The 13,999-nt window shown below is 38.7% G+C and overlaps 2 protein-coding genes across 2 annotated transcripts in view; one reads left to right on the forward strand and one right to left on the reverse strand.

Moving 5' to 3' along the window:
- The window catches only part of LOC125177671, a 13,349-nt gene extending 3,195 nt beyond the window's left edge, over positions 1-10,154 (forward strand). The window contains exon 2 of the mRNA XM_047879851.1: positions 9,360-10,154. Coding sequence (XP_047735807.1) covers positions 9,360-9,971 — 612 coding nt within the window. The 3' untranslated portion in view covers positions 9,972-10,154. The remainder of the gene's footprint in view (positions 1-9,359) is intronic.
- A 1,752-nt stretch (positions 10,155-11,906) lies between these two features.
- Positions 11,907-13,427, reverse strand: LOC125177672. The gene is made up of 2 exons (XM_047879852.1): positions 13,216-13,427; positions 11,907-12,492 (listed from the first exon to the last, which is right to left on the reverse strand). The coding sequence occupies exons 1-2, from the start codon at positions 13,383-13,385 to the stop codon at positions 11,982-11,984; spliced, it is 681 nt and encodes a 226-aa protein (XP_047735808.1). The 5' UTR covers positions 13,386-13,427; the 3' UTR covers positions 11,907-11,981.
- Positions 13,428-13,999: the final 572 nt, after the last annotated feature.

Raw genomic sequence — 13,999 nt, forward strand, 5'->3', positions numbered from 1 at the left:
TTGATAATCTGAAGTGGGCCATTAATCCTGTAGTGCAACACAAGTAACATGGGTTACAGCAGCGGCGTCGGGGTGTTTTAGGGACATGGAGGGAGGCTTAGCCCCATATAATTTATATTTAAGGTAATAATGGCTAGTTGTGTGGTTATTTATTCAAATTAAACTTATATTCAAGTCACAATATACTGAATTTGACGGAATTACAAAGTAAAAAGTTTAAATTAACGTAATAAATGAGCATAACATAATTTGAAGAGCTTTAGGATATTTTGAATATAGGCCTAAAATAGGCCAAATATGCCACCGGGTTACTGTTCCCTCCACTGATAGCGCAATGCGAATATAACGAACTGGAACTCTTTTAGTCACATAATTAGAAAATGTCCATTTAATGGCATGTATCTTTTGTGTTAAATTAGGTATTGACAACACGAGTTGTTGATAAATATTCATCAACAACTCCTTCAAATGTCAACAATTTGTCTTTCGCATCTTCAACATTCATATTTATCAATAATTATTGGTCTTAGCTATTGACTAACAAATGACAGCTTTAAAACATTCATCAAACTGCGTTTCTAATCAAGTTAGTCGAAATAAATATTTTTTTGTGCAAGAAATGAAACTTTGAACCGAAACTAAAAATTTACTCGACAACATTGAGACGACAAAAGTAATTCGATGTTTCTGTTCGTAGTAGTAACAGTATCAGTAGTATTACTGTTAATTAGTAAGTAAAGCTGTTCTGTTATTAATTCGCTATTCTGTTCAATGAATAATAGCAGCGAGCACGCAATCCATCGCATCGTGTAAACCTATGAACAAATGTTCAGTGGTTACAGTTCAGAGTACCAAGATTGGAGCAGAGAGGCGCGGGTTCGATCCCAGCTCTGTGCGTCAGTTTCTGATCAGAATCGGCGAGGAGGCCGGGCGGGGAAGCACAGCAGAATTGAAGCAGTGAGTTGCGAGTTCGAGACCGCAAAATGCTGTGAATGTTCTGCGATGTTAAGAATCGGCAACAGGCCTACGGCCTAATAAACGCTGAAACCGCTATTATTATTATTATTATTATTATTATTATTATTATTATTATTATTATTATTATTATTATTATTATTATTATTATTATTATTATTATTATTATTATTATTATTATTATAACATCGTTATTAAATGAACAAAAAACCGACATTGGCATTGTAATTCGCTAAGCATTCAGTGGCCATGGGGTAAAGTATACGATTATTAGGTATGTGGTCTCCGTTAAGCCGTGGTCGAGAGCGGACGCTCGTGCTCGTGGTCCCAAATTTCTAAAATTTTAACTTTTTACTGTGCCGTTTTCGGAACTATTTTCGCATTTTTTTATGATCCGTGCCAGAGAATAACCGAATTTCAGTTCAGTTCAGTGAAGTCAGTAAAAGAGAGTGCAAATTGAATGAACAAGCCAAACAAGTGAAAGTGTTTTCATTAAATAACGCGGACTTGTAGAGTCAGCGAGGGTTGCCGCAAGGGTAACGCCCACGCCCTGGCCCACGCGGGACAATAAGCCTTTGTTCTCGCGCCTACCTCTTCCTAGCCGAGCTCTTCCCATCAACACCTAAGCCGCTGAGATCGCCGCTCTCTGAAAGCCACTTGCTCTCAAGTCTGTAACAATTTTGAACAATCAAACAATTTGTACAATTTTAACTCAACTTGATTTCGGTTTTTTAACTTGCATTTCAAGATGGCTGGTCAGAGAGGAAAAAGATTAATTGAGAAGGCTTCCAGTCCTGTTAAACCGAATGCGAAGATCAAATCGCAAAATGAGCGAGAGGAAATTTGTAAATTTTGCAAGCTGGTTTCGATTAACGTCAATGACGCTACAGTGGCCTGTGATCGTTGCGGGGATATCGTCTGTAACAATTGTGCAAAGTTGAGTAAGACAGATAGCTCGGTTATTCGCAGAAACAAGACTGTGCACTGGTATTGCCAGGACTGCCAACAACCGCACTTAGCGCTGTAAAAAGCGAAAAAATGGTGGAAGAGATGTGCTCTTCTATGTTTTCTGTCTTTAAGGCCGAAATAGAAGAAACCATCAAACAGGAGTTGAAAAAGAATGCCAAAATGGAAGAGAACCACAAGAAAGAACTGAGCTTGTTGCGTAGCGAATTACACTCGTTACGAAACGAGCTGGTGGAAATGAAAGCTAATCTGCACACAACAGAAAATAACGATAACACAGAAGGTAAAGGCCGCAAAGATGTCATCTCTGATCTCGCCAACGAAAGCACTCGTGAACTGCTTGATAGAGAAGAAAACTTAATCTTGTTTGGTTTAACGTTCCCGAAAGCATTGCTCCGGATGCTGAGTTTATTACTGATTGCTGTGCCAAGGCACTTAACGTCGTTGTGAATATAACGGCATGCAAGAGGCTGCGATCGAAAGACGCTACCTCCTGTAGACCGCTGCTTGTAACTGTGCAGGATACAGCCCAGGTCGGACATGTGCTTAAGGCTGCGAGAAAACTAAGTGAATCCACAGAGCTTAATTCAGTCTTTGTTAAGAAGGATGCTACCCCTTTAGAGAGAGAAAATTTTCGCAAGAAATGGCAGGAGAGACTCAGGCGGAAAAGCATGCATGGAGACTCGGGTCAAACAATTTCAGGATGTCAAGACAACACCGACCGCACACGGTCAGTCAGCGGAGCTGGAAGACAAGTAAGAAGTCATGTCCATAGAACCAGGCCTGTAAATAATGTAAGAAATAAACGCATGAATCAAAGTGAAAGTGCAGAAAAAGCTGTAAAAATGTTTTTACACGAACTCGGATTCCGTTTTGAACAAAAGAAGTGAACTATTAAGTGTGAAAACGAGCGCATAGACATTATTTGTATTACAGAAACACTCCCTAAAAATCACGGGGGGAAAATTTTACCTGTTGAATTTCAGTTGCCAGGTTTTGATTGTTTTTATAACTTAAATGAAGAGCAGTGCAGTAGAGGTGTAGCTTTGTGGGTTAGAACCTCTTATGGGGCCCAGCAAGTCAAGTTATCTGCAGAACATCAATCAGCTAGAGAATCAGTGTGGTGCGAACTTAATCTAAAATTAAAAGGCAAAGATAGCCTCCTCATAGGCGTCGTGTATAGATCACCAAACAGTTCTTCTGATAACGATAAAGTTCTAAACAGTCTTTTACCGAGCATGTCTTTCCGTAGATCACACACGTTGATCGTTGGTGATTTCAATCATCCAGAGCTAGACTGGATAGATGGATCCTCTCCAAGGGAAGAGAATCATCCAGCATCCTTAATTGTTCATGGAGTCAGTAAGAGACTCCTTCCTAGTCCAGCACGTTACCAAACCAACCCATTATAGAAGTAAACAGACTCCCAATATTCTAGACCTGGTGTTTACCAGTGATGAATCAATGTTGGATGAGCTTCGTCACGAGGCTCCGTTGGGCAAANTCATAGTTAATAAAAGGTGCCGGAAGGATTACTAGAATTTGAATCAAGAACCAACACCAGGGGCCACGGCTATAGAATAGAATAGAATGAAGTATCGGCACTGAAAAAATAGGCCCATGGCCTGTTGCCAATTCTTGAATTTTTCGTGACGGAAGGCACGAAAAATTAATGAATCGGCAGTTGATTTGTCAACATACGAAGTTAATTTGTCAACATAAACAGTTAATTTGTCAACATGTAAACCCGGGGTGAACTCAGATACGCGGGTACACTCCGTAAACAAAATACGCGTGTACACCCTATACACAAAATGCGCGTGTACACCCCTGTCTCTTATACACATCTAGATGTGTATAAGAGACAGAAGCTATGCAGGAGCATATGTTCAGTCTTAAAATGCCTAGCAAATTACGGACCAGGCAATAAGTCCAGCAGCTATCTCAATCAATCGTCAGCTATGGAAAGATCGGGTTCAAAAGGCTGGATCCCTTGTGAATCAAGTCACGAAAAGTTCAAGAATCGGCAACAGGCCATGGGCCTATTTCTTCAGCGCCGACACTTCTATTCTATTCTATTCTATTCTATGAGCACATTTCTCTATATTTTTTCTTATCTAATCTTGAAAAATGCTTTAGATTGCGTAAAATTTATCATTTAATAATCTATTGATTTTAGTTAATACCTGCACCAGCACTGCAGTGGTGCTGGTGCTACTGTACCCACCTGTAGATGCACTGAGGTCTGCACTGCAATAGACCAGTGGTGCAGTGGAGGAGGCTGGTGCAGTGGAGGGGGCTGGTGCACTGGAGGAGGCTGGTGCAGTGGAGGGGCTGGTGCACTTGAGGGGGCTGGTGCACTGACAAAAACTGGTGCAGTGTAGTCGAGTGCACTTTCCTGGACTTTTCGTGGCGCGAGATAACAAGCAAGGGCAACCCTGCCTCCAGTGCTTGATGGAATGATGGACAACCCTGCCCCCAGTGCTTGATGGAGTGATGGACAACCCTGCCCCCAGTGCTTGATGAAATGATGGACAACCCTTCCCCCAGTACTTGATGGAATGATGGGCAACCCTGCCCCCAGTGCTTGATGGAGTGATGGACAACCCTGCCCATCTTCGTTAACGTATACGCCATTACCGACTGAAAATTTTTCGAAAATTCAGGTATCCTAGGCTGTTAGGATTTAGTGACAACGTTGCCGATGAACAAAGTTATAGGTTTCACCCATTGAAATGATAGTCTCAAATCAAATCATTCAAACTTATAATTTTTCAATACCATCCCAGGCATGGTCGTTGTTGTATTTTTCTTGTGTGTTTTATGGTTTTCGGGTTCATCCTATGTATTTTTAATTTAGCATCCGCTCGAAAGAATTTTTTCTGTGTGTTCATAGAAAATTCAGATTTTCACGGCAATTTCCAATCAAAATTCAGGAGATGGAGTAGTGGAGTCGTTTTTTTTTAGTAATCATCTTATCCATATTTTAACTGTGATGAGATAGCTCACCTAAAAGCCCCAAACATATTTTCAGGCATTCAAAGTGCCTATAGCTTATTGATTACTGCTTTCAAATAAAAAGCATAACTATTGCACTAAATAATTCGAATAAATAGCATAGTGATTGTTGAGGAAACATGTTCGGGTCATATGTGATCGATAGATTAGATCTCGAATTCATTTACGCGATTTTGAGGTAGAACTTTACTACAAATAAATCCAAAATTAGATTTTCCAGAAATTATTTAAATACTACATCATATTGAAATAGATTCTTCAGTGCGAAGGATTTCAAAATTATTAAGTTATCTTCTGGGAATCTTCTATCCCTGGTGCTGGATGGAATGATGGACAAGCTTGCCCTTTATCGTTAACATAAACAACATTACCGACTTCTTTACCTGATAAATTTGTCAAAATTTCAAGCTTCCTAGAATTTCAGGGATGTGTGTCAACGTTGCCGATGTATAAAATTATTTTGTTCACCCATTGAGATAATAGTCTCAAATTATATAATTTTTATAATATAATTATTAATTTTCTTATGATATGTTGGTAATTTTTTAAGGTATAATTATAATTTTTCGTTCATCCCAGACATGGTCGTTGATTATTTTGGGTCAACTGCCGAAGACCACCACTGCGCTGGATGTAATGGACCATCATGATTCCTGCCTTCCGGAACGTAGCCTTCAACACTTCAAGCCTTCCATATCTAGACCGTGGGTCGAACCAGCCCTCGGTCGAACGGCCACTTGTCAAAGGACGATAAATTTTGGAACAGAACTATGCTATCTGAAACTTAATTTCAGATGCGGTGAACGTAAAATTACGTAATTTAACGATGCCCGGAAGTCAGATTCGATCCGCGGCCTGGTGGTGCACGGCAGGTTCTATGCGAGGCCGGAGGAAGACAAAGCCGAGTGGTTCACGGCTGATTGGTGGATGTCCGGAGAGATCCAGAGCGTTCGATTCAGGGCTTATTGGTGCACAAAATTGGTGGTGCACGGCTGCGCTCCCATTATTTTTTCTTGTGTGATTTATCGTTCTTCGGGTTCATCTTTTAGATCTTAAATTAGCTTCCGCACGAATAAGTTTTCAATAAATTCATAGAAAATTGACATGTTACAGCAATATCGAATCAAAATATAAGAGTTTGAGTAGTGGATGCGTTTTATAGCAATTATTTATCATCATGTCAACAGTGATGAGAAATCTCACTTAGTAGCGCCAAACATATTTGCATGCATTCAAATTGGCTATAGCTCCTTCATTACTGCTCTAAATGAAAAGCATAAATAACTATTGCAGAAATTAATTCAAATAAATAGCATTGTGATTGTTGAGGAAACATGTGTGGGTCAAATGTGATCGATGGATTTGATCTCGAATTCTTTTACACGATTTTGAGGTAGAACTTCACTATAAATAAATCCAAAATTAGGTTTTACATCAAATAATTTAAAACTACATCATATTGAACGAAATTCTTTAGTATTATGGATTTCAAAATTGTTAGTTATCTTATGGGACTCATTTTCTGTTCCAAAAAAACGGAGCGTTTAGTTAATTAGTCGAGAATTTAATTTAATGCAAATAAATAATTGGAAACCTAAATACGGTTTTCTGGCTTTTTGTAAATTTGGGCAGTTCTCGCATGAAATTGAAGGTGGATTCATGTTGTAACTCTTTCCTGCTGAATGCATATTTTAAACAACTTTACAGCACCATTCAATATTTCATTCTAGGTACGCTGCCGCGAGACGCAACCGAAGCAATCTCATAGCGAGCGTTGAAATATAGATATGCGATTTCAGATTTTGCACATTACATCGATTAAGGAGTGATTTGAATTGATAATCAAAAATACTGATAACTTCATAGCGTATTCCATATAACACTTCTTTTCGAGGAGTAACTAAATAAGTTATCACCGGGCGTGACTGCCCCTGCAATGTTAGAGGTCAGACTTGACCGAATCGTTCCTATCAAGTGGATAATGAAAGAATTGATTATTCACAATTATATGGGCAATATTCACAATTATATGGGCAATATTCAAAATTATATGGGCAATATTCACAATTACATGGGCGAAATTAATGGGTGAATATTGAGGGAATATACCTCGATAATGTATGGGCGAAACGGCCAAGTGGTGCGATACTTTTTCAAATCGTAGCCGAATTGATCTGAAAATTTTAAAATTATTTATTCTATCAATTGATTCATGCATTGTTTCCAACTTTACGCAAGTCTGCAAGATTTCTGATCGATTGGACCGGTATAAGTGTGTTAAATGTCGATTATAGGATTTGTAGCAGACAAAATTATTTTTTCTCTTTTTTATATTGAAACAAGTTTTTTATTAATTTGAAATTAATTATTCTGTCAATTGATTCATGCACTGTTTCCAACTTTACGCAAGTGTGCAAAATTTCAGATCGATTGGAGAGGTAGAAATGAGTTAAATACCGATTATATGATTTGTAGCAGACAAGCAAACAAACAAACAAGAAGAAGTGAAATTAATAAAGAGAAGTATTATAAAAAATAGTGTAAAAGTGTGCGTGTTGATGGCTGCTCGTATGATTTAATTGCAGTTGCGAACGTTCCATGCTTCTTTTATCGACGTCTGCGTAGCGACCTCATTGAATTATACAAGAGTATTCATAGTTAATAAAAGGTGCCGGAAGGATTACTAGAATTTGAATCAAGAACCAACACCAGGGGCCACGGCTATAGAATAGAATAGAATGAAGTATCGGCACTGAAAAAATAGGCCCATGGCCTGTTGCCAATTCTTGAATTTTTCGTGACGGAAGGCACGAAAAATTAATGAATCGGCAGTTGATTTGTCAACATACGAAGTTAATTTGTCAACATAAACAGTTAATTTGTCAACATGTAAACCCGGGGTGAACTCAGATACGCGGGTACACTCCGTAAACAAAATACGCGTGTACACCCTATACACAAAATGCGCGTGTACACCCTGTACACAAAATACGCGTGTATACCCTGGACCCTGCACGCAAAATACGTGTGTACAACCTGTACACAAAATACGTGTGTACACCCTGTAAACAAAATACGCGTGTACACCCTGCACATAAAATAATCAGGTACACCCTGTACACAAACCGTCTTAATTAGGGTTAAAAGCAAACATTCTGCCAACAAGCTGATTGTTCAAGACACAACTCACACAGTTGTGTGAAAGATGAACGCAATGTCAGCGAGGGCACTCAGTGTTGCAGGCAGCATCATAGTTTTAATACACATTCTTGATTAGTCAACCTAAACTGATTTGAATAATTCATTGATTTGCACAATTAATAATCGAAAATATCATCAGGACTCTAAAGTTAACTAAGGAGTTGCTCATTGATATAAATTATTTGTTGTAAGCCGTGTCAAATATTGACTTTATTGACGACAAAATGCATACTATTGTAATAGTCACTCTAATTTATAATAATATCGGGATAACTATAGGTTTTTGAGCTATAAATGCAGTCAAACGTCCGCTTTTCCTCCCGGTAATCAGCAGGACGTTTCGCAAGCTCTGGAGAGGGAAAGCCGTACGCTGGACTCGGCGTATGAAGGAGGATGCGGCAAGGCTTTCAAGGCTGCAGAGTGAGAAATGCTAATGCGGGTCACACGAATATGCTCGAGAATATCATGAATATAATATCATTCATATGGTTCTCCTTTATTATTAATGCAGATTTGAGCGATGTCCAGCATTGACGTTGTGAATAAGTATACGTTAACAAGGTCAGGAATCTTCAATTAGGAACAGTATTTCGTCTTAAAGGTCATCCAATGTGTCATCTAATGTGTCATCTGATGGGGCATCTAAATATTAATGCATCGACGGATTGATGTGAAAATTAAGGACCGGTGATAACTCATGGATAATGTCTTCTAATACATTGTATTTACATTGCCACTCCATATTTCGACGACGCAGGTGCGACTCATTAATTCCAGTGCAAGGCGGGTGGGCCGAAATTGCCTCGTCATTTCTTGACCATGAAGCTGCAGACGCAGCCCCATTAATATTACATACCATGATAAACAAAGGAAGAGTTCTGAATATTTATGCTCACGTTCATCAAAGTGTACCTACGTATGCTATCATCTGCTCATTTATTATGTCGCGCGAAGAATAACACGACGGCATTTGCCGTTATTATGTTCTAAGGCCGCTGGGTACTCGTGCTTGGTCGTCTGAAAAAATAATGACAGCAGATTTTGTAGCAATATATACACCACATTTTAATATTGCGGATTTTAACCATAAACTATTAGGTCCAGAATAGTAATTAATAATTCTCCGCGTTGTAATTTGCCCCAGAGTGTTCAACAGTTTATATTATCTGTGTAGTTAATATACTTCGTATCTTGCGCAGGTGTGCCTAATGCTTACGTTGGTTGCGGCAGCGGTGGCTGCTCCTGCGTATCCAAAAAAATATGATCCACTCATCCACGGTCCTAAACGTACGGCGATCCACAAGGAATTGAAGGGAAAGTTCCAGGAACCCATGAAGACGCCTGAAGTAAATTCCTACGATGGATTTGAGGGAGCCTTCGAGGTTCCTCTTCAGCCACCTGCAGAGTACCCATACCTTCGTGCTGATGGCCAAGCTCACGGGGACATTTCTCCTCCTCCTTCCAGCGACGACACATCCTCAACCACGAGCAGTTACCTCGTGTACGACAAGGAGGGAGAGATGCTACCTTTTGTTCCACCTCCGGTCTCCAGCTATGCCATCATCCCTGCGTCTAATGACGGTGCGGATGCCATGTCATTCCTTAGGTTCTTGGTCAGGGCGCTGCCCAAAGATTCTTCGTACAGCAAGTACAGCGCTGATCCCGAACCTGAAGATCTGAACCCTCCAGACCAGCACCCTGAGTCGTCATACTTGGCATACGGCGATGCGACCAAAGCTGACACAATTATGGCTCCCAGCACTGAACACAAGAAAGAGAAAACAGTTTCGTCTTATTCCTCTTATGAATAGAAATCAATAAAGCTTGACATGCACATATTTCTCGGTAATTAGCATCAAAAACCAAAGTTAAGTTCAAGTTTATGTGTAAATAATTAAGAGAACCAAGAATAGTGACAAGAGATACTAAGTATAACTAATGTAAGAAAATTTTTGCTGACAAAGCTAAATTATCTGCTTTCTAAAGTGCACATCGTCATTNCCCACGATCGCCCCAAGCTCGACGAGTAATTTCACAAGATTCCATTTCGGCGCTTATTTCGCTACGGCAACCGGAACCTAATGCGGACATAGAGCTTCTAATTTACCCGGCCATAAGAACCTGGGGCGTCCGTGTGCCAGCGGCTGACAGGTCTTCGAATTTCGATAGGGTCCATTCTTGGTCAGGGCGCTGCCCAAAGATTCTTCGTACAGCAAGTACAGCGCTGATCCCGAACCTGAAGATCTGAACCCTCCAGACCAGCACCCTGAGTCGTCATACTTGGCTTACGGCGATGCGATCAAAGCTGACACAATTATGGCTCCCAGCACTGAACACAAGAAAGAGAAAACAGTTTCGTCTTATTCCTCTTATGAATAGAGATCAATAAAGCTTGACATGCACATCTTTCTCGGTGATTAGCATCAAAAACCAAAGTTAAGTTCAAGTTTATGTGTAAATAAGTAAGAGAACCATGAATGGTGACAAGATATACTTGGTAAAACTATATAATGTAAGTAAATAATTGCTGACAGAGCTAAATTATCTGCTTTCTAAAGTGTATGTCGTTATTTGAAATTAATTCAAGGAGGTACACTGTAACTGTCAATTCTGTGCAGGATAATGTAAATTTGATCGTAATTATCGAGGATCAATTTGAGATATGTAACGAAGAATCATAATAGAATAGGAGTTGAGAAATTGGTTTCTATATTAAATTTTCACAGTCGTAAGTTGTTAAAATGCCAGTTTTTACAATGCAACCTTTATTTTTCTCCTTAACACACACTATGATTCCCCTACAAGAGAAAATCTGAAATTAACAGGTTTAACAAAATTTAATATTTTTCTCTAAATTTATAAATGATAGATCATAATCCTGAAAAATGCTTCAGATTGTGTACAAAATTTATCATTTATTAATCTTTTGATTATAGTCAATACCTGCACCAGCACGGCAAAAGTATGCTCATGATAGGGATTATTCAAAAATAACACGTGTTGATAATATAATATAATAATGTATAGAATAATTTTATGTACGTTTCTTGACAAAAACATCAGCGTTGAATAATGATGGACCGTGACCGAAAGCAATAAGTATTATTTGTGCATTCAATCATTGCATAAATGTTATATCTATCCTTACGCCAGGTATAACATGTTCTGGTACATTCAATCACCGGTATCGAACATCGATTTCAGCTCGTCATTGCCTAGAAATATAATATATAATAAGAATACGTGATAATGGTAAGAATTATTGAAATTAGTCTCTGAGTATATGGAATACCAAGCGTGTGATTAAGTACAAGTTGTGCATAAGAATTAATGTTTTATTTTGTTTCGTTTCCTTTTTTCTGGCTGCTATTACAAAGCCTTGCCGATAGAAAGATGTTCAGCATGACGTTCATCAACTTATTTCATCTACATCGTGACCAATTCAAAATGATATACGCATTAATTTTGTTGACCAGCTACTTTACTACCACTTGATTTCAAAGACTATGTTGTTGCATACAATTTTTTTTAATATCTTTAACACGATCCTTCGTAAGCTTTTTGCTCCAAAAGGCGACCGAAGATCCAAAATTTGTTAAGAGCATCGTTAACTGGCATACAAGTTATACGTAAATTTCAGCAGAACTCTCTGAGCATATTACCGACTCCATGTCCGGCGCAAATTTGTGTATGTATCAGGTTAAAAGTTATTCTTGCATGCAATGTTACGATCCGAGACAGTGAAAAGAAATCTCAAATGTGAATCTCTTAAACCTGAATGAAATCATTGGTAGTATGTCCAGATGCGTTCAAAATAAACTTTAAATTGGAATAGTGCATAGGACGAAGTGTGGGTTTATTTCGTTTGGGTCGATGTCAGCGGTAGTTCCGTTGAAGCTGAGACAACAATTTTCTTTTCCATTGGCATTATCTGGTTGAGATGGTTGCCAGGTAATGGATGTCGCAGGAACTGAATTGCCGAAACTGTCTTTCCAAGTTGAGGCACCAGGCGAAGTGCGCTGGAGGCCGATGAAAATAACAAGGTCTGAAAGTGCAGCCATTATTTCACGCATTTTGTTCGAGTCAGGAACATAGGCCATTTTTGCCCTCAAATTTGTGCAAGTGTTGTTGCCATCAGTCCATGACTGAACTCGATTAGTGGGCACGAAATATCCGTTAATTAAGTTTTTTGTTGATCCAAAAGTCATGAAGGACGAAGGAATGCCTGTGGTGACGAGAGGCACCGCCGCTGGGAAGACGTGGCACCGAGCAGACGAGCGGTCGTACGACCACGCCCAGCACCCCGTCGTCACCACGCACTGCGCACCGCAGCTGCGGCAGTCAAAATGTGCGGTTGTAAGATACTTCATAATGATGTTATGAATGAGAACTCGATATAGCAAAACTTGCATCTGAAATTACCTCGTAATTATTTTGTTCAGCTGTCTAACCATTCGTTGTGTCTCTAATAACATAACAAAAAATAAAATATATATCATATATAAGAATTTATGAAAAAGCTTCTCATTATAAAAAATATATGTTCAGATTTGAAATGCCTAGCACCATATCGAACCCGGTGGAAGTCTAGTAGCTACTTCAAACTATCGTCAGTCGTGAAAAGATCCGGTCAAATGACACGATTTTAGATCTTCGGTGAACAAGGCACGAAAAGGAAAAGAATCGGCGACAGGCCACATCAGGCCTACACTGCAGCGCCGAGATCACTATGTTATGTTATGTTATGTTATGTTATGTTATGTTATGTTATGTTATGTTATGTTATGTTATGTTATGTTATGTTATGTTATGTTATGAGCTGTATTCCTAGAAATAGGGAAATATTTAAATTTAATTCATGTTATTATATCAGTTCATTCACAGATTATGCTGGGTATGCATATCAGTTTCAGAAAGTTAGAAGCTCTTTTTTTAACATTTCAGCTCCATTTATTCGAAAAAAAATTTGTATGCAAAGAATCAAGAACAAAATGTTCATATTACGAACAAAATTTGACAGTGTAAGCTGTCAAACCTTGCGCGTGAGTTTCTTACCTGTGGATGCTTAAGAAGTTGTAAGCTGAAAATGAGCCGTTAAGCTCTCCTTTTGAACCATCTAAGAGCTTTTTAAAGCGTCCTTTTATTGCAGCATTGGCATGAAAAAACAACAAGTAGACAACTAGAAACTTAGCAAAGATGTAGGTGAATGATTTCATCATGAACATCTCTCAGTCAATGTAGAACTTTCCTTAATTTGGTGGAGAGAACAATAATAAAATGAGGATCACACCATCCGTGTTTATAAGTGTTGCACGCTTAATGAATTATTAAGAAACAAATAAATAATTTTATCACAACACAAATTTTATTAATAATTCCTTATCTTTGAAATAATTCCAGAAATAAGATAAGAATGCACACACGATAAATACTGGCCGTTTACGTATTTTGAGGCCTATGGGAAAGCCTAGGTTCACTTTATTTCTTCGGTTGTAAGCTTCTTATTAAAGAGGGGCAATTTTGAGACATTATCATAGCCAATTAATACTTCTAGCTCTGCATGGAAAAATTATAACAAGCTTCTCACACGAGTTACTCTGAGTCATTGACTACAAAGTAGCCTAGCCAGTCCCTCAAAAATCTTCTGAACGAGCTTGTCATTGATCAAAGATGTATTATTAATGGTTCAGAAGATGGTCGTGCTATATTATTCATGGAACTATTTCTTAACGAGACGTATTTAGTATCGATCGCATCCAGGCGCTCAGAATAATATGTGGGTAGCAGAGTGTCATTATATACCCAAGAAAGAAAGAAGTCGTATATGAATCAGTCAGCT

This window comes from Hyalella azteca, unplaced genomic scaffold (assembly GCF_000764305.2).
Source record: "Hyalella azteca isolate HAZT.00-mixed unplaced genomic scaffold, Hazt_2.0.2 contig3978, whole genome shotgun sequence".
Classification (NCBI taxonomy): Eukaryota; Metazoa; Arthropoda; class Malacostraca; order Amphipoda; family Hyalellidae; genus Hyalella; species Hyalella azteca.

Coding starts and splice junctions, on each gene's coding strand:
- LOC125177672 (XM_047879852.1), bottom strand. CDS start 13,385: ATGTTCATGATGAAATCATTCACCTACATCTTTGCTAAGTTTCTAGTT. Junction 12,493..13,215: donor AACTTCTTAAGCATCCACAG/GTAAGAAACTCA, acceptor TGACTGCCGCAG/CTGCGGTGCGCAGTGCGTGG.